This window comes from Gouania willdenowi, chromosome 3 (genome assembly GCF_900634775.1).
Source record: "Gouania willdenowi chromosome 3, fGouWil2.1, whole genome shotgun sequence".
Taxonomy (NCBI): Eukaryota; Metazoa; Chordata; class Actinopteri; order Blenniiformes; family Gobiesocidae; genus Gouania; species Gouania willdenowi.
This window is the reverse complement of record NC_041046.1, coordinates 25,512,124-25,533,288: the sequence shown is the minus strand read 5'-3', so window position 1 is coordinate 25,533,288 and position 21,165 is coordinate 25,512,124. Positions and strand designations below refer to the sequence as shown.

At 38.0% G+C, this 21,165-nt stretch overlaps 1 protein-coding gene across 2 annotated transcripts; it reads right to left on the bottom strand.

The window, feature by feature from the left end:
- Positions 1 to 204: 204 nt before the first annotated feature.
- Positions 205 to 19,179, bottom strand: dbndd1 (dysbindin domain containing 1). 2 transcript variants are annotated; one of them, XM_028439899.1, is made up of 5 exons: positions 18,930 to 19,032; positions 16,241 to 16,393; positions 14,727 to 14,870; positions 10,077 to 10,214; positions 205 to 1,143 (listed from the first exon to the last, which is right to left on the bottom strand). In XM_028439899.1, the coding sequence occupies exons 2-5, from the start codon at positions 16,287 to 16,289 to the stop codon at positions 989 to 991; spliced, it is 486 nt and encodes a 161-aa protein (XP_028295700.1). In that variant the 5' UTR covers positions 16,290 to 16,393; positions 18,930 to 19,032; the 3' UTR covers positions 205 to 988. The 2 variants fall into 2 exon arrangements, with proteins under 2 accessions (XP_028295700.1, XP_028295691.1); XM_028439890.1 differs by lacking the exon at positions 16,241 to 16,393 and having other exon boundaries at positions 18,930 to 19,179.
- Positions 19,180 to 21,165: the final 1,986 nt, after the last annotated feature.

Genomic DNA, 21,165 nt, shown 5'->3' with positions numbered 1-21,165 from the left:
AATAAAAAAACTTTTCATTTACTCATAAGCAATTGGGGAGTCCTCTGTAGTGCTGCAATAAATCACTTGAAGTCAGTGTTTCCTTTTATTGATTCATCTATTAACTCAGTGTCACTTTTATCTTTCATCTCACAGTCATTGGCACTCCCCGTATTGACATGATTTCACAAAAAAAAAAAAAAAAAAAACACCCCTCAGTTGTAAAAAAAAAAAAACCTTTTTTAGTCATGATCATAAAATTATTGGCACTTTGTTATTTTTTTTTTGGCATCCGTGCATTACGCAATGCTTTAAAAAAGAGCATATAGCTCACACCTGCCAACGCAACACTTTGGATTTGGTGACGTCTAAGCAGCCTCACGGCGATCAGAGGAAACTCAGGCAGTACAAATCAAATTTTGTAGTAAACTACAAAGTATTACAGTAGTTTTCTATATCTTCTAATTCATCAGTTCCCTGTCAAATGATTTTCCCCAAGTGCAAATAACTCAAAAGTACTGAGTAACTACACTATTAACTTCACTGGTGTGGGAGTGATGTGATCAGGACTGATTGTTTGTTCTCTTATTCTGACACATCAGAAAGATCATGGACAAAAAGATTCCATAAGCAGCGTTTAAACATCAGATTTCATCCACATCAACAACTCTTGTGTTTCATCCGTCCTGATAAATCAGAATGCTTCAGATCTGTGTACGTGACGTGTCACTGTGTTAAAGGCTGAGAGGCTGTAAGGATGATGGTGATGTCTTACCCTGTTTGTCATCTATCCAATAAAAACATGAAAGTAGTCTGGCAGTCCAAAGATTATTTACACTGGTCTGTGAGAGAAACACGATGATGGCGAGAGATGGAGAGATAAGGGTGAAACTGGAGAGGAGGAGTCTATTGCACAGTGCACACAGTTCATCCTGAGCTTGTTGACAGATCAAGGTCTCTGGGTTCACTTCATGTTCCTGCCTCTACGTCTGTTACATGTTATTACTGGTCATGGCTGCTTTGGTCGGTCCAGCTTCATCATAGGCTCTGCGATGTCTGAGTCACTGTGGTGTTTTCTCTCACGGGGAGGGTCTGCTCTGCTGCAACGGGTCCACGAAGGGGAGCGCATGTACCCGCCTTTGGGCAGGACGGGGGGGTGTGAACCTGAGAACCAGACACACAGCCAAGTGTTTAGCATGTATTCACAGCCTTGTTCGTGTAAATACACAGACCATCCCCTATACTGCAGTGATTCTCAACTGGTGGGTCGGGACCCAAAGGTGGGTCGTGGACCTGTACTGGGTGGGTCGTGGACAGCTGGTCAAAACCAAATGAATACTTAATGTCTATTGTGTTGGGCTGTCTTTTATCTTGAAATAAACTTTTCTTTTGACAGGCATATGCTGTGAGATGCATGTTGCACATGATAATATATAGGTTTATATTTAAAAAAATGATTATATACGTGTGTTTTCAACAGCGATTTTTGAAAAACTAACTTTGGTTGGTTGAATTCTGAAAAAAAGTGGGTCGCGATTTAATGGCCGTGGTATAATATGCGTCCCAGGGTGAGACCAGTTGAGAACCCCTGCCCTACTGTATACACCACTAACAGTATTTCTGCACCCAACACAAATCTAAATTGTGTAAATGTGCCAGATTTAGCCACAAGCTTCTTTTCATCCGTATTCCTCATACATTTAAGACAATGACAATAAATAAATGATACAGACATGGACATAATATACATATGATTTACAACCAACACAAGCAGTCACTATATATACTGTATATATATATATATCTTTTTTTTTTTAAGCTGTTAAACTACCCTATTATGGGTAAAAGGTAAAGCCTGACCGATATGGGATTTTAAGGGGCGATGTTGATTTGTTTATCTTCTTAAAAAGCTGATATCCAATGTATCTTGCAATAACTGATATATATATAATGACATTAACATGCACAGGAGATACCGTATATTATACATGAACACACACTGTTATAATAACCAAAACACACCTAAATTAAAATAATTAGTAACAATGTTGACATAAGGACTGTTAAGCCACAGATAAATACGAAAAGACAAACTTGTGCAAACTGTATTTTTGGAATACACTATGAAAAAACAAACATTAAAAATAATCCAAAATAAAGTTGCTCAAGCCTCAAACATTAAACATGGATAAATGAAAAAGGCAAAAATGTAAATAATGAACTTCTCCAATGCTGATTTAAAAGTGGCAGAAAGCATGTTTACGTGAGCGACTGTGGTATGAACATTTTGGTGAGGCCACACAATATTCATGCAAGAAAATAAAATAGATTAGAATAGAATAGAATAGACTTTAACTGCCAGTTTTGCTGAACATCATAATTGTGACCAACACAGATGAGCATAATTCTCTGCACAATAGTGACATCTGGTAGGGCAGTGTTCCACTGGCCCCAATGCAAAAACACCATGCGTTTTTATAAAAGGCACTATATAAACCTTATGCATTATTATGATTAATATTATTATTATAAAGCACAGCACAGAGACAAGTTAAACCCATGAGTTACACATTAGAGCCTGACTTATTAATCGGCCGAGCTATTGACCGATGTTGATTAATCGAGGGATTCTTTTGACAATGGAAAATATAAGGAAAACTATAGTTTTTTACAGTTTTTTTCCCCCAAAAAATAAAGGAATATTTTTCAGTCATCATTTGTCTACAGTCCCATTTTGTAAAATAAATCGTAAGAGAATTGTATCGTGAATCGAATTGTATCGGGAGTTGAGTGAATCGTTACATCCCATCATATTTTGAAGCAAATAGTTTTGTCTCAATTTGTCCTCTGAATGATCAATATCTTCTGATGAACATATACCGAAATTTGATTTTTCATCTCTACGTTTAATTTTGATATTATCTGGGTAGAATTTGTGATATGTCGCGATAATATCGTATCGTGACCCAAGTATTGTGATACGTATCGTATTGCAACATCCTTGCCAATACTCACCGCTAATCATTCCAATGTACGACCGCTTGGTGGATACTATTCAATAAAAACGAGAAAAGACGAGTAGTCTGACACCTGACTCCACCTATATACCATTAGCCTAAATGCCTCATTTACTACCTGGCTAATATATCTCTCTCCAAGGACACATCACATGTATTAAAGATGGGACAGCAGCAGGAAAGAAAGCCATTGATCTATATATTGATTAAAGGAGACCTCTCTCCATCTAAATGAGTGGAAGCAACAAATGGACAGTAGGTGATACAAGCATCACCAATAGCTGCCGATGGCAGCCATACACAGTAAGAGTGTGACAATATCTCGATACGGCGATATATCACGATATTTTCCAGCATTATCGATTATTGATATGCTCCCTCAAAGTATAGATTTTTTTTTCCTTTCAAAACCTTTTCTGCTTTTTCACTAAAACATGCAGGTACGTCTTCACAGAAATGTTGTCACTGTTTGTTGAAGGAACCAATATATTGTTTACTGGAATATTGCACTATAATGGTGTCACTGGTAAGAAAAGACCCTAGTATTTGTTTACAAAAAGCACTATTGGAGATACTTATTAGTTTATATTGGCATGTAGACACTTATTTACAGAAATGTTGCACTAAAATAATGTCACTGTTCATAGGACACTTTTTCAATTTATTGTCTTTCAGAGATAGAAAATAAAAATCATATTTTTTCACTTAATTTTTTTTTCTTGTTATGTTATAGACTGATTTCTGACCAATACATCGATAGTCGCAGCATCGTCATATCGTGAGGTACCCAGAGGTTCCCACCCCTAATACACAGTGTTTATGTGGATTTTTAATATTGATTTTTTTTTTTTTTTTGCAACAAATCCACATGTTATTGTGTATCCATAGGATTAGTATGGTATAATCCATTATTTTACCATGATTATGCATACTAGACAATGCCATATTTATCTACTAAAACTAAGCTTTAGGTATAAAGATGAAGTAACTTGGATACAGAATCCTCTGACTGTGCAGCAGCCTCAAACATTGTGTCCCTGAAACATGAAACATTTCAATAGATCACCTGTAGGCAGATGGAACATCACAATAGTGTTAATATCCAAGTAGAGTTCATGACCTTTGGCAAATATAATAGTTAGACATTCAAATCCCATGAGAAGCCCTAGAGGTGGTGCTATGTGGAAGGTGTTGACATTTTATAATCCATAAAGCTTTTACAGACATGCTACAAACAGCAGCCTTGTGCTCCTAAAGAATGGATAATACAGACTGCAGGGTGGATGCAGGCAATGTGCTGATTATGGACTGAAAGTGGACCATATGACATTACTAAAGCAGCATCTCAGATAATGACAACACTGCTTAGGATGCTGTGTGTTGTTCCATTCTCTTCATCTGCACATGGTTTGTTTTTCTGAAAACAGTTCACTAAAATTATATATTTTCTAAATTATTGTTATGAAATAATATTATGAATATTATGTAATAGACAAGTACAGGGTTAACTGAATGTGTGCTTTAGGAGTAAAAGAATGAATAACCTATAATTTTACTGTTTTCTCCACAGACAGTAAAAGTATCTGAAATAGAGTTAACTCTGAACAGGAAGTGAAGCCTCAAAAACTAAAAATCCAGAAACAATAAAAGAAAAGCTGAAGATTTAGATAGCAGAGACACGCATGAATAATGGGCTCCAATCGTATTATGACATCTTCGTAAAGGGTCTTTGAAGGACCGGGCCTCGTGATGGAGTGAATTATTTAGAATTGACATTTAACATGAGCTCACTCGACCATCTTCAGCTCTTATTCCTCCCTCACTTTTTCGAGCCTCTTCCTGAACTCGTTGCTCCACCTCTACAAACCCCAGTGTTAGCTTAACCCCATTTGCAATGCAAACACTGTCCACATTAAAGTCATTAGATCCACCTCTGTGTCACCTCTGTGCGAATGGTGGCTTTAAGGGCAAACTCTGCACTTGTTTTCCTGATTTGACCTTTATTATGCAGCTTTACTTCTAATCCTTGCCCAACACAAGTGTTTAATCATTCATGACCAGAGTTTTATTTACAAAATCTTGTTCTTGGTTCTTGTTTTACTAAGATGGAAACACTTAATGTGTTTTCCGGACACTCATCTTGTCTAATTTTAGCAGGTTTGATCAAAATCTATCAAGTTTTATTGCATGAAACCATGGAGGAGATTTTAAGGAATGAAAGCTAATGAAGTAATCTCAGTTTTAAATTCCCACTGTACCATGCAAAAGAGTTCTGTAGACAATGCCAAACTATTTAAATGTCTCCATTAATAATATTAAAACATTTTCAATGCAAAAAAGTCAACAGATGTGCATGGCTTTCAAATGAACAGGGAAGTCACTGAATCTACACTACGATCGGAATGATTGGAAGCCTTCAACATCATAAAATCACTTCTTTGAGTAATCCCTATGTCCCAGTTTGTCAAACTTGTTGACTTCCACAGCGTACATTTAAAGGTGCAGTCTGCAACTCTTATAAAAGTGACTTTTTGTCATATTTGCTAAAGCTGTCATTATATAAGGATAACTTTACTTGAAACTAGTAGTTTATGTGTGAAAAAAACAGACTCATTGAGTCCCCCCTGCTGCTCCTGCAGCCTTTGGCAGATTGCCAGAATGCACCGCAACAGAGCAAAAAGAACCAATCAGAGCCAGGATTGTGTTTGATGGACTGTCTGACAGCTGTTGCTCACAGTCTCCGTCCCTTTCCCGGGGCTATAGCGCCGTCTTTTTTACAGTGTATGGTCTGAAAGAGTAAAAGATGGAATTAGCAACTTTTCTGCTTGAAAGGTAATTAGTACCGCTTGATTTACATTATGTTTGATATGTAATTGTTACACTAGAACTCTGTGGTGCATGTGTTGTTCGTGTGAGCACAACAGCCTCCGCGTGGGCTGCTGTAAGTGACACTGTGTTGCTGCTGCTGCTGCTGAGGTATGTGCACATAGAGAGAGAGAAGTGCTGCAGTAATATGCTTTTAACAGAGCATGTTATATTACTGTGATGTTGCTGTCGGGCTAACGTTAGCTTGTTAGCTCCTCTGAGGGAGGGACTTTGGAAAGTTTGGAGGCAGGGCAAGAGAGCAGTGGGGAGGGAGGAATCTGAGAGTTATGGACTGCACCTTTAAAGTGATTTTGTTTGTTGGTTTGTTTGTTTCTTGGTTGTTGGCGTGTGACAACCAACTTCAATAGATGCATATCGCCACCTACTGTACTGGAGTGTGTAAACTCAACAGAACTCCCCCCGAGTGCCTTTCTCAGAAGGGTGTCCAAAAATTGATTTTAATTACAAACGCAATTTCTAAATCAATTTCTGCTTGTAAAGTTTACATATATTTGGGTTGAGCATCACTTTAAGACCGTAAGGAGGTGAATGTATATTTTTAGACAATAGAATCATCATTGCACCAATTGCACCAACATCATCTTTAATTCAAAAGAGCAGCTGTGACCTTGCAGAGCGAGGCGGCGTGCACAGATGGCTCTACTGGTACCACAACTCACACCCAACAGGCTGTGCATTGATATGGAGCATTAGCAATAAGAGAAAAAAAGAGTGTTATTTCCTTACAGAGAGATGAACAGAGAAAGGCCATAAGGAAAATTAAATTCAGTTTATAATCTTGTAAATTGTAACACTGTAACGGCAATCTGATCAGTTTGTGTTGTCTTTAACTTTGTGTAATCTGGTGATGTGTCCCAAACGTAGTTTTAGTTCAACAGCGACGACGGCCAGTGTCAAACCTTAGTCCTAACAAGTCATACGCTACGTAAACTGGTCCTTTAAGTCTTGAGCTGGCATGAGGCCAATAGTGCACACTGCAATGTGTGATCTTCACAGGAGAGACAGTTCAGTGTTCAGATGCAGCATGAGGCTCACAGCCTATGAATAAAACATGGCCATACTTGGTGCATCCCTTTGCAAACTCATATATCTATATATACTGATGCTTGTTTACTATGCAGTCTGTACCTGTGACACACCAATAACTGTGACACTTCCTTAAAACGCAATATATACCCAGCCCACTGTATTCCATTAGTTGGACTGACTTTGATGTAGTAGTCAAAAAATGTTCTTCTCCCAAATTAAATGGAAGCCTATCTCGGCCTATTTTGGAGGCAGGACACACGTTTAAAGGTAACCAGTCATTCACATGAAAAGGTCTAGTTGTAAAATAAACAGCATAAAACTTCTCAGTTTCCTGAATAATAGTGATTTCAAAAACTGAATGTGACATACTGTGTTTGTTTCCATTACTTTGGAGACTTTCAATTCATTTCAGATTCTTTTTAATTCTCATTTCTTTACGACTGTATTTGCACACAAGAAACAAAATGTCCCCCCCCCCCCCATTTCAACACATCGTTCAACTTATTGCCATAAATGATTAAAAAGTTACATTTTTTGTCACATCTCCACTGTAGTTGTGTGCAGACAAATTTATATTCTCACTGCATGGATTAAGAAAAAAAAAAAACAACTGTTTGCACTGATCCTTTGAAACAAAGAAAGCAGTGGAAAATGATTAAAAGTGCTGAAGTGTAGAATGTAATGAAATACAATGTGTTGATTGCAGCCATAAAAGAACCATAAACAGGAGACGGGGATGAAACTAAATGGAAATTTGGTTTGGGCCAACCTTTGGAAAGGAGCTGCTGTAGATAGCAGAGGGCTCTTTGCTCCATCATTGAGAAGCACTACTGATGAAGGCTTAATCCTCATTGATCTTTGGTGATCGCTTCTGAGAAGCTTCAATAAATCAGCAGTACATGCCTGCAGCCTCTTCGAGAGAACATTTCAATTTGGTTTTTTTTGCCCATTCTTGCACATTAAGGCTGCGTCCGAATAGTCCCTCCTATCTCCTTCACTATCCACTGTTCCTTCACCCCGAAAGTGTTTAATTGGTGGACATGATAAAAGAGCGTCCAAGTTCTCTTTAGGCTCAGGAAAAGAGGCTCAATGCTTCCTTATTCACCTCCTTTAGCCAAGGAAACACTGATGCATCCTTTACCAAAGGAGACGAGATAATGTTGACCCATAATTCCTTGCGGCGACAACATTTAAAGGGAAACGCACACCCGAGCACTTACGGAAACTGGAGATCATGTAAGGAATATATTAGTATATGTAAGACATATTATCAGATTATAACTGACATAAAACAGACACTGTGGTTCAAGAAAAAGGGATCAGAGACATTTTTAGCCACATTATGTTTTATTCAACATAATTCATATTTCTGTGTAGAAGGTGAGTGTGAGCAACCATTCTCAATGTGATGTTCTTTTAGTTTCACTTTTGTTCTATGTAGCCTGGCAACCTCTTTTCCTTTGATTTACATTCAAGCCTTGTGATTTTTTAGATTATATCAGCAGAAAGTGTTATAAATGTGAAAAAACTTCCATTTTCGGAAATGTGTAGTTTTTTCACCACGGCAGACGTCACTAACCTGTGAGTCTGATTGTCAAAACAAAGGTGATGGCCTGTTCCTTACTCCTCTCCTAACACCTTTCCTTAACCCTGTGACGTCATCCACGGGGTTATGGAAAAGTGGATAGGAAAGGAGATAGGAGGGACTATTCGGACACAGCCTAACTCTCAGGAGTGGAGGATGTCCAGTCTCATACCAGACTGTCTCAGCTGCAAAAACAGGCCAATTGTTGTAAATGTGGCGCTACAGCAAACTTCTAAAGTTCAGAATTTTGAAACTTCCCAACAAATCAACCATATGTGAATCTTTTTAGCAAAATGTAGCATCTATACCAAAAACCACTTGTCCACATGGCATTATGTGCTGATTGCTCAGTGTTCCAGCCTGCTGATTGGGTAATGTCACACACCTGGGCTCAGTGTGTTGAGGTTACTTAAGCTCCTCCTTCATGTTCCCATGTTTTCCAAAAACTGTAAAATGTATTAAACCCCTCTCCTCCATAAGATTTGTTTCTAATGTTCATAAAAAAAGACAATTTTGGAGTCATGATATAGAATCAGAATTTTTTTTTAATTTATAAAACTGACTTTTACAGCATTTTGAATTTTGCTCTCATGTGAACAAAGATGGCATTTATAAATGTCAGTATTCACTAAAGGAGCCAATAAATCATTGTTAAAAACTAACTTCTACCATATCCACAGCTGTTTGAAATCTGGCTTTAATCGCAAACAGCCGCTGTCTTGTTTTGCCTAAAATTGTCTGACCCCAACCATTCAGCTACAATTCTGTTCTTGTACTTTAGGATAGGGTGACCTGACGCCCCGATTTACCCGACAGTCCTGGTTTTCAGAAATACGTCCCATGTCCCCGTCGATTTCCCCCAAACAAATTGATTTGTCCTGGTTTTTCACAAGCTCAGTCCTGTTTGACTTGTTTATGAAGAAATGAACGTCTGTCGCCGCTGACAGAATAGACCCTGAAAGCAGCAGCGCATTTAGCTTAACGTGATCTCTGTGGAGTCTGAGCTGTCAATCACGACAGTTGCCGTAGTAGCGCTTGCAATATACACCAATAAAAAGCTCAAAACAAATGTACAAATGGCAACTAATTGGTATGTTAACTTGAAATGTTGCTTTTTTTTGACTGATGTCCACTTTAAATTTGGTTCAGCCACTGCAATAATACATTTCATCCTGAAGGAAGAAAAAAGAATCGAAATTTATGACCTTTTACAAATGAAAGCACATGCAAATAGTTTATTTTGAAAATCCACCGTCTTCTTTGGTTAAATTACTGTCCCGGTGTCACATACTGAGTTTACTTCTGTACTGAGATTATAACCCTAACCTATCCTAACCCCAACATAATCCAATAAACAAATAAAACACGTGTCCGTTCACTTTGAAAACAAAAATAAACAAAAATGAATTGGTTTTTTTTATCAATAAAATCATTTTTCAGTAGTGAGCATGTGCATATAGGCACATATACAATCTCAGTATGATGCGCACTCAGTACATGACACCGGTTTTGAGTTTTAATAAAGTGAAGCAACATTCTGGTACATTACAAAGTCTGCATTTCATCTTATCTGCGTTTACCTGCTGGGGACTCATTGTGGTTCTCCTCGTCAGAGTCAGCAAAAACCTCAGCCAGCTCCTGGTCCGACATGTCAGTCAGCTCTGTCAGATCCAGGAGGTCAAAGTGCACTTCCAGGGAGGACACACTGCTCAGTGGCTCTGTGAGGCACAAACCAAATACTAAGTTTGATGAGGACACAGGTTTTCCTCTAGAACGGTTACAGAATCAGCTACATATGGACAGTATTTATCTGCTGCACTAAATTCCATGCTTTTTTTTTTTTTTTACTATTTAATCCACTTTTATCTGCGTATATCTTAAGTTCTCTCCTGGAATCTTTCCAATGCCTTTGATTATCCAGATCCTGGTCCGAGTTCACTGCTATAGTCAGTGAGCGCCTCCTTTTCAGGTCGACGCCTATGTCAACACCACCAGTGTCTGAAGAGTTAAAGCAACAGCTCGGCAAAGAGGAAAATATAGTTCTACTTGAAGACACTTCGATCTCCATTTTTCCTGTTCAATTCCAAGCTTCTGATTGTTTTTCCGGCAGCTATGCAATACATAATTAAAAATAAATATAGTTCAATATCTGCTTCTCTTAGTAAGTACATTTCTTTAGACATGCTGCACTTGATCCACAGCACACAGAGAATAATCTCAGACACAGATGAAGGTGTCATCTGTAGAAGCCATAAAACACATCAAGTGTGCACAAAGCTGCAGGAGAAATGATGGTTAGCGTGGCAGGTTGAACACTCTTATTATGGCTCGTTGATCAGCAGACTGTTTTAACACCTGAGGCTGATCTTTGTCTATCACGGCGATTTATTCCCTGTTTGCTCCTCCTCCTGATGAGGCACATTGATTTGGAGAAGGCTGTTCATCATGCTGAGGCAGTGACCGCTCACTGCGCCACGTTCTGAATATATTAAGGACTCCAAAATGTAAGAATGCCTCGAGAAGCGTGAAGTGGGAAACAAGTAAAGGCTCACAATAGATTTTTAGACTTTAGTGTGCAGAACAGTTCACAGAAGAGTCGTTACATAGACGTACCAATAAATCTGTAGATCTATGACATGTTTTTGGTTCAGTGTCCATCACACGTTTACATTATTCATTGAATTAACACTACATAATGCAAAGCTATTGTTTTAACACCTCGTTTATATTCCACGTTTGCTATTTTTCATAATTTCTGAATGATTCTCAAAGCTAGTAAACATTCATTTTTAGGGTAAGAGACGCTTCCTTATAGTTATCTATTCTTTGATGTGCTTTTGGGAGGTAAGAAGCAAGTACAGGGAGCAAAAAACTGAGAACAGTGTGGGGGAGGAGAAGATGAAGAAAGGGAGGTGAATTTGTGTAAAAAGCTATATATAAGATGTAAAAATTTATGCAAATTCAGAGTAAAACAAAAATGTACAATTATACACAACAGGCATACGCCCTTATGCTCTGCCTTTATTTTCACTTGGTTACAAGGTTACTCCTTGCATTTCTTTTAAACCACCTCGCCTCATTCTCCTCTCTCACGCCCATTCTTCTTGAATAATTGATTGGTGCGTTTTGACTGAAACAACTGCCTCCTCCTCAAGAGACATTCAGCTTCGCTCTGAGACATAAAGGAGTCTAACGATGAAGACCTCCTGCTGAGACAGAAAAAAACAAAAAAAAAAAAAAACTGGGGATTTTGTGGTCTGGAGCAGCTTTGACAGCTTCTTCCTACCACAACATCACACAGTTATTATACTGTATGTTGTCCTCTGTTTCTGCATGTTTTCAATCCTCAACACATCAATGTGTAATATTAGAGCCTACACATAATACCATTAAAAAAAATACGTTTTCTGTACTCTAGGAAGTCATGAGTGGAGTTAAGCATGCTGTGACGTCCATTTGACATGTTTCCAAACTAACATAACAGTTTTGAATGTTAGATGCACACAAATCTTGTTCTTATTTGGCCCTGAGGAGGCAGTAATTGAGTAATCAGGATAAACATACATCAGCACATTTTAGAAAGAAATCCTCCTATATATGTTTCTATCAATATGATTCTGACCATCATTTTTTATTAATAAATAATAAAACTGTATTTATATTTACTGATGAACAACTGGCAGACATTAAAATAAACACAGTAATGCTCTAATTCTATATCTAAAGAAATATATTTTAAAGCTTTGTGTTGTCCTTTTTAATAGAGGAATGCAAGTTTGTTAAAACATTTGTGCATTCTTTAAAACAATTTAATTTCAGCTAAATAAAGTTTTCGCAGACAGCACTACACTTTGGGAATTTCTTTCTGGATGCCATAAGTTGTGACACAGTCTGGATCTTTCTTACTATTTTAATTACTTACATTGGAGAGCGAGATGGGTGGCCAGGCCTCTTGCCTTTCTCGCCCTTTTCAAAGATAATACTACAGCACAGATTGACAATATGTCCTGTGCTCCATGAAGATCTGCTGAGTTCCACAGCTTTGAGGATGACAAAGCACAGAGTCCTCACTAATTCAAAATCGAGGGAAGCCCGGGCAGGCAGCCCAGTTACTTTGGGGTTTAGAAAAACTGATCGACAGGGGCCCTGGATGGGTCATCCCCTGAAAAATGTGCTCAGCTTGTGGAGCAAATAAAAGATGCCTTGTCACCCATTTTCCCCTAGTTCTTTGCCCGGCCTGGCACGTAAAGGGAAACGGCTCCGTGGGACTGATGTACAATGGAGCCTTTCAGTTAATGGGGCTAATGCAGTCTTTGAGGAAACTGAAGAAGAACAACCAGAAAATCTGAAATGTAACCAACAATGTTGAAACTCACACGTAATTGGCCTATTGTGACTTGCTTTGTTCTGGATGTAGATCAGAACAGCTACTAAAAGGACAAGGCACCACTCCATGAGAGAGCTGCCTCACAAAAGGCCCTATCAGACTGCCAGGGTTCTGGTTTCAGGACTTTGGCGCTGAGTCCTGCTCACACCAGGTTAAATGGAACCAAGATGGGAATATTGGAAGACAATAGCAGCATTTCCATTACCCTTGGAAATGTGCAAAATCTAAATGGCACAATAAAAATTGGCAAAGATAACGCCTGGATTTAAAAAAAAAAACACTCAGATCACAAAAAGTGTTCACGCTTTCATAAGGAGGAATTTCAGATGTTGCGATATTGAAATGTGTTGCGAAAGCGCAATCCAAACACTTTTTCCGCAAATACACGACACAAAAAGTGACGTACATGGTCACATGACCACTTCTCTCCGAGAAAACATGGAGCGGTACGTGTAAACATAAGAGGAGACCGGGACATTTCTTTGCATTATACTTAAAATGATTACTGCCACATTAGACATGAAACAACAAAGGAATACGAAGTGATACGAGGAGTTTTGGAGCGTCCATCTTCCTGCAGCGAAGTCTCGCGGGATGAGATTTCATGCCTTACGAGGCTCCTGCCCAAAACAATGTTCAATGGAAACAAAGAGCGATTATACTTTGTCGATGATGAATCTCTCCTGGTCAGTTCTAGTAAGATTGCCCTAAGCAGGCCAGATACCATCGTACACTGACAGCATTTACCAAGGTCTCTTCTCGGAGGCTCTGTCATTGTTATGACTACTACTATCAGCAACATACAAGACCCTGAGAGCACAGAACAACGGTAGATTCATTGGACACGTCACACACTGAAACGTTTGAATCCCAGACCGGTCTGCTTCCAAAACCCACTGACCAAATAAAGCCTGTGTCCGCATCTGACCAGCAACCCTGAGTCTCATTTCATCCAAAACTGCCACAACAGTCAACATTTAAAAACATCGCTTTTATTTTGCAAAAGTCTGTAATGGAAACCCAGCAAGTATGTGGTGTATTTCTATCCAATAATCCAGCATAAACTGATGATAATGAGGTGAAATGTAGTATCACACATTACACTCATTTGTAAGTGTAGTGATAACGAAGGCAGACAAAGCTCGCCTCCCATCCTGCTTATGCTAACTATGTAAAAATTATGCTGTGCCAACTGATGTTGTGACGGTTTGTGGGCATAAAAACCTATTATCGTTTGTTTTTTTTTTTGTAGTCAAAGAGTCAAATGAAAGACTCTTTGTTTATCATAAAACTGAAGGAGGAAACTGTGCATCCGTGTTAAACTAAAGGCACACCAGCCAAATCCAGCCCACGAGCACAGACAATTCTATCAGCAGAAAGTGATAACAGCTAAGACAATAATCTTTAAATTACCTTTAGATTAATACATCTGTGAAAGCACTCCAGGTGATATAAATGCAGCCCTTTACATGTGTTTGTTTTGTATCTATGGCACAATAAAGTTGAAATTACCCATTTTTTCTTAAAAATAACAAGATTTTTCTAGTCCCGCTCACTTGAGATCAAACTGGGTCAAATATGGCTCTTGAACTAAATAGAGCTGGACCCTCATGTACTAATCAAAAACATGCAAACATCGCAGAGACAAATACAACACTTTTAGCCATTATAACACTGCTTATTATCTCATCACAGGGCGGTCCTCATTGAAGTTTCATTGCCATTGATTTTGTCTTTTGCTCTGTGCATTAATCCCTCCCTAGTTATAAATTAACACTCATTTACTGACAATGGTTATGTATCTGTATTTACACACCAGCATCTCCTTCTCTCCCATACTTACGTCTCTTTTCCGTGATGTTCAGCAGGCTCACGTTGTGCCCTGAGAGGCTACAGTCCTGGTCCCTGGATGATAGCTGGAATGGCTCCTTGGAAAGGTCACCTGAGCTGGAAGGCTTTAGCAGCTTCTGAATGTCTTTATTGGGCTCTGGAGGATGGACCATGGCACAGAAAATACATCACTCAGCTGAAAAATGCAACATAACACACACGCATATATACAATATGGGTTTGTGTGTGTTTTCCCTTCGTCTTTTATCATAATTTATTGGTGATTATGCTCTCAGCCTCCTGTTTGCTTTGTGGGCGGGGCTTACGTGGCTCATATGATGCTAAATATTGCTGACCCCTGATATAAAGTTTTAAATAATCTGAAGTAATTCACTTTCATTTTGGAAATGACTCAAACAAATGAAAGGTTAAAGTCACAGAGAATGTTCTGGGTGCATACAAGAAGTTTAGATTTTTAATTTATCTTAATTTATTGATTATTTCAAAGGGACAATGCACATTAATAAACAGACATGCTGTAAATGAGCCAGGCTAGTTTTCATCTGGTGTCCCTGGTATTTTAAAAGGCAACTCTGAATGTACAAGGTGTTAAATACAGAGAGAATACAACATGACAAAAGTGAACATTATGACAAATAACAATTACTAATAAAACAAAGCACCAAGTCTGGACTAAAACAGAATTTCCACACAGTATACTACAAAAGGAACACAGTTTAAACAAAATAGTTAATCAATACTTAACACAAGAGAAACATACAATGTGCAAAAAGCTAAATAAATAAAATAATAACAAAACAAGATGTATTTTAATAATATAAAATAAAATATTTATTTTTTTTTTCTTTCTCTTTTTTGTGCAATTCAGGCAAAAGTCTGACAATAATTTCTGGGCGCCTGATTCAACTAAAGTTATTTCATAGAAGAATAAGAATAACCAAGTGATACTACATTAAAATGATATACATATTAATATACAAATTGATGACAGCCGTTAAACAGCTAGGTGATAGCTGTAAGGGGACACTGAGATGATGCATTATAGAATAGAAGTTTAATCCTCCACGGTGGCCCAGATGGCTTGTACCATTTTTACTTGTAGGGTGTTTTTGAGATTGATGAAATCCTTATTTCAGACGAGCAGACACCGCGGCAAAAGCTGAACATGATGGATTCTGATTGCACTCTCACAAGCACAGTATCGCTGGTTATTGATCGCTTTCCCACAGAGGAGCCACGCAAACCAAAAGATGATTGTTATAATGAAATGCTTGTTCAACTCTGTCCATTCATCAACCCCATTGCTTTCTATTTAATGTCTCTAACTGTGTTGTTTATTAAACTCATCACTCAACCCTTTTTATGCATTTTGAATTCTAGCACCTGGTGAATCATGATCTCCTTCACAGTGCATTTCAGGTCACACACACTATAAGCTTTAAAGAAAGACACAGGATTATCCACATGCAGGCAAGAGCAGATGCTAAGATGCACATGTGAGGATACCAGAGAAATAATATGCTGAAGTGCTGAGGATAAAGGTGCTTTCAGGCATGTGGGATTTATCAGACTGTGACGGCCCAATCTTGAACCGTAAGCTTTGGCTGTGTATGAATCATCTTGGATGAGACAGATGGAGAAAGATGGAAGATGAAAAGCCTGGGAGATGGGAAAAAAAGAGATGAGAATGATGTAGTGTTAAATAAAATCTATATCGATGTTATATATAAAATCACTTGCTGCTGGACTGCATCCTGTTGGGGGACATTAGCAACGGGAAACCTGGGGGCCACATGCAGCCCTCGGTCAAATTGTACGCGTCTCCCAAAATAAACATGCGAAACAACAGAAAAATATGCAAAAGGACAAGAAAAACACACAAAAATATAGCTACCGTGCAGCAATGGTCGGGGCCAGGCAATTTTTGGCAAAAATTGAAATGCTACATGAGCTGAGGCTTGAACTCACAATCTAGACTGCCTGGCCAAACACCAAACACAGATGTCTGATCTGACTGTGACCTGCAGAAATATTTAGACAATTTAAGTCAAAACTTTACTGCCTCCAGGGATTAAACTGTAGTTCCTATTGGGACGTGGGATCTGACTCAGGGAAAATGCCAGAATAAGGATTTGTATGCAATGCGAGGCTAAACCAAAGATTCAAAGCATCATGCTACTATCATGCTAATATAGTGTCATAACATAAGCCAGTGGTTCCCAAACTTTACACAGTACCGTCCCCCTTCAGACATTTAACCTGAAGCCGTGTACCTCCTACTCATTCACACTTAAACATAATGTAATGTCATATACAATGTAGCCCTACAGTGAAATTTGTTCTTGAATCTTCCAAACATTTGTTGATTGAACATATACCGGTAATACATCATAATTATCAACCTGAAAATGTGAAATACAACTCACTACAACTTTAATGAGGAGGGGGGGATTGAGAAGATCCACAGAACTCTATTTGGATGAATTTGAGAGAGTCTTTAGCCATTCTCCACACAAAGTCTTGTTCTGTATTTTATTTTCATGTTTGTCAAACCTAAAAATCCACTTCCATACAGGTTTGTTGTGGCAAAGGGCATCAAGCCCGTTTGACTAGTGCAAAGCAATGCTGCTCTTGTCATATTTGCACTTTTTTGACAAGAGGCCAATGTGTAATTTGTGGCAATGCATGGGGGCTCCTGACTGCTGCTCTATTTATATTCTAGTTTCCAATGTTGTCCCACTGTCATAAATGTCTGTGTTTCGGTATTTTTGTTTTGGCACCTAAATGGGCAGCTATTGTTTACACCGTTTGTGTTCGGGCACTTTTGAGGGCCGCTAAAGGGTCCTGACAGTTGATTTTTGTTCCGTTGTTTTTCATTTTACCCGTACCCCACTTTGGGAACCTAGGACTTAAGCCATTGACGTTTTTATTCTTTTCACCTGCATGGGTTCATAAATGTATGGTCATGTATGTGTTTACCCTTAAATTGCATTAATCTGCAATTTCACACCAATATACAAAGTGCAGATTACTATGCACCACTGACAATGAAAAGCAAAAATCACTGTGCAAAAGGATCTTTCTGATCAGTTTTAGTGCATGTTCTCCTTTAATCAATCCTATATTTCTACTACACTACACATTTATGTTGCTACCATAAGAAAAACACATTGTGACCCACTTCTGCAGTCTGCCATAGTACTGCTATTCACATTAATCATGACTTTGCTGAAATAATAATAATATTAATAATAAAGAAATGTCACATGCAGGGGTAGAGGACAAGTGGAAAGACATATTTAACATTGTAACCAAGTTCAAAGGGCATCACTTGAATTAAAATATATTAGGAAAGGAGGGCACTAGAACATGGTTCTCAAACTTTTTGGGCTTAAGTACCCCTTTTCTCTTATTTCTGAATCCAAATATCCCCTTTGTCGGACTACGTTTTGCTTAGAAAACTGCTCAAAATCAACAATAGAGCAGCATATCAATGTAATGAACGAGTGATGATAACACACATTTTAAAGAATCACATTTTGTAAATAAGTGGAAAGAAACAGTATTCAGTGCAGTTTTTTTTTTTTTTACTGCATTTTAGTTTAACTACATTCACAAAGTGAAAGTACAGAAATATCGTTCTTTATGATTGTGTATTGTTTTAATACATAAAAAAATTATAATAATTAAAAAAAAAAAAAAATTCAAAATCCTATTTTAATTTTTCAAAAATTTGAGACGAACCCACATGGGGTCCCGACCCCAAGGTTGAAAAACTTTGACTGAGTGTAATAGAATAGATTATTTATAATTTTTAATCATTTCCAGTCATATCACGCCTGGGTGGGAAGAAGACTGACACTTTATTTGTTCATTTTCCACTATTTCACTCTCACACGCTCAAGTACCCCCTAGTGGTACACGTACCCCCATTTGAAAAACACTGCACTAGAGCATGGTTCACCCTCTCTGTATTCCATCACTTCACATTCAGTCTGGCTGAGCCTGTATTGTGCACATTCACAAAGACCTTTATTGTAACTGCATGAAACAGGGAAAGGACTCATGGATAAATGAGGGTGTCCCACAAACCTGACATTTATCAGTGAAACTCTGATAACAATACGGTATAATAACATGTTTAAATCCAATGAATAGCTGAAGTATTGATACAAACAGAGAGAATGTCTCTTACCTGGGCTCCCTGCCCCTCCCTGTGCCTCCATGCAGCTCAGTGTGTCCTGCTGCTCTCCAGCATCAGACTCAGTGGAGCAGAAAGGACGGGATTTGGAGTGCGTGCGTGTATCAGTGCGTGTGTGCATGGGACAGACAGAGCAATGGGAGGAATTTAGTGGGAGCAAAGCGATGAATAGGCTCCTTTTCCTTTGGGTCCGCTGTCGTCCTACATTTAACACAGCTTCTCTGAGGAGGTCCACCTGCTCTACTCTGCCTTCAGAACAGAGAGAGAGAGAGAGAGAGAGAGAGAGAGAGAGAGAGAGAAAGAGAGAGAGAAACTCTAATGACCTACAGCGCCCATAAACCTTATAGTATTTCTACATTTATGTATATATAAATTGTCTACCCATGCATGTGTGGTATGAAGGATGAGGAGTGCCACAATAAATACACACACTGTCCATTAATGTATTCAAAGTGTCAATAATGAATTAAATCAATTTTATATTTCATTTTCATTCTGAAAAGTATGAAGCGTCCATATTTATTTATTTATTTATTTATTTATTTATTTATTTATTTATTTATTTATTTATTTCATGGTCTGGAGTTGCAGCACTTCATGAATTAATTTTATCTGTCAAACTCGCTCGTCAAAGTCTGTGGGGGCGGGGTTAACATCAATCCAGCCAAATCCATTGCTTTGGTCTTCACTCAGGATGATGTCCATGAACTTTCCAGGGATTTGGTGAGAGAGATTTTAGACCTCGGTGACAATGTAGAAGCAGGAATATAGTACAAAACCAACGTACAGATTGTATAGCGCCACCCAGTGTATCAGGATAATGTTTAATGTTTACTCGCTTTGCCTCAATCCATTGTCGAGGATTGATTTAGCTTGACTTGATGTGCGGTGCAGGTAAACCAATCAAATGTTAGGAAACCGCCCCCATAGAGTGTGACGAGCAGATAAAAGGAAATAATAAAGGACCATGAAATTAATAAATAGTGAAATATTTATGCTTCATACTTTTCGGAATGAAAATGATTTGTTGAATGGATTTATTTAATTATTGACACATCTAATTATTAATTATTGGCACAAAATATAATTCATTATTGACACTTTTAATTAATCAATGAACGGTATATTTATTTATTTATTTATTTATTTATTTAATTGTGGCACTCCTCGTCCTCTATATACATGTATGTATATATTGACATGTAAGTGTGTGTGTGTGTGTGTGGTGTGTGTGTGTGTGTGTGTACATGTATGTATATATGTACGTGTATAACCTGATGGATATGTGTGCAGGACGAAAAAACCCTGTACATAACCTTTTATAACCACTTATACCATAATTGTACATTTTATTCTACATATATAGTGAAAACGTATTCTATTTTACTGTTTTGCACAACACAAATGTTGCTATTTGAATATTTATTATTTTTGTGTGTACATTGTTTATGTCACACTTGCTTTGGCAATGCAGACTTGTTTTCCTATGTCAATAAAGCTGTTTTGAATGGAATTGAACTGAATTGAGAGAGAGAGAGAGTGAGAGCCTATGGCTGTCTGCACAGTGTGGGTATCAGAGAGGGCTGTGAACAACAATATAATCTGGCCTCAATGTGTGAAAAACGTGGCTGAACCCCAAAAATCGCCAACAGCCTGAGCACCTGACGCAGATATTGAAATAACTTGGATATGCTGCCAGATGGCGCCCCCTGGTGGAACATGTTGATACCTGTTTATTGCTGTGTCTTTCTGTGGATATTTTTAATTTTAAATATTGAAAAAAATGTTTTTCCCCGCACTAAATTAATCTATATAAGGCTAAATATGTGGACTATTTAAATCCATCTTCATCCCATTAAAGTTAATTGGCAGGGAGACAATCTGTATTTTAATTTATTTATTTTTAAAATTCTTCTGTTTGAGCCATTTCCTTGGTTTAGCATTCTTACGATTAATTGTGAAAATATTAATATAATCAATTAATTTAGCTTCAATGTTATTTTAAATTGGATGGGTTTTTTGTTTTGTTTTTGTTTTTGTTTTACAGAAGACGTATTTGGTTAATAAGGATCATCACAGGTTAAAGGCTTCATAGGTTGCCCAAAGATTCCACTTTAATTTTGGAAGTAAAGCAAGGGGTACGGTGATTATAATACATAAGAAAATACAGTTTAGCCCAACAAATGTAATAATTATAACTGACCACCAAGGCTTTGTCACAGTCTCAGGC

What these genes read in the sequence shown, in the direction of transcription:
- dbndd1 (XM_028439890.1), bottom strand. Translation starts at nt 19,056, where the DNA reads ATGCACACACGCACTGATACACGCACGCACTCCAAATCCCGTCCTTTC. An exon ending in GGGAGGGGCAGGGAGCCCAG is followed by an intron (nt 14,871 to 18,929) that starts GTAAGAGACATT and finishes TCCATCCTCCAG; the next exon opens with AGCCCAATAAAGACATTCAG. An exon ending in GAACATCACGGAAAAGAGAC is followed by an intron (nt 10,215 to 14,726) that starts GTAAGTATGGGA and finishes TGTGCCTCACAG; the next exon opens with AGCCACTGAGCAGTGTGTCC.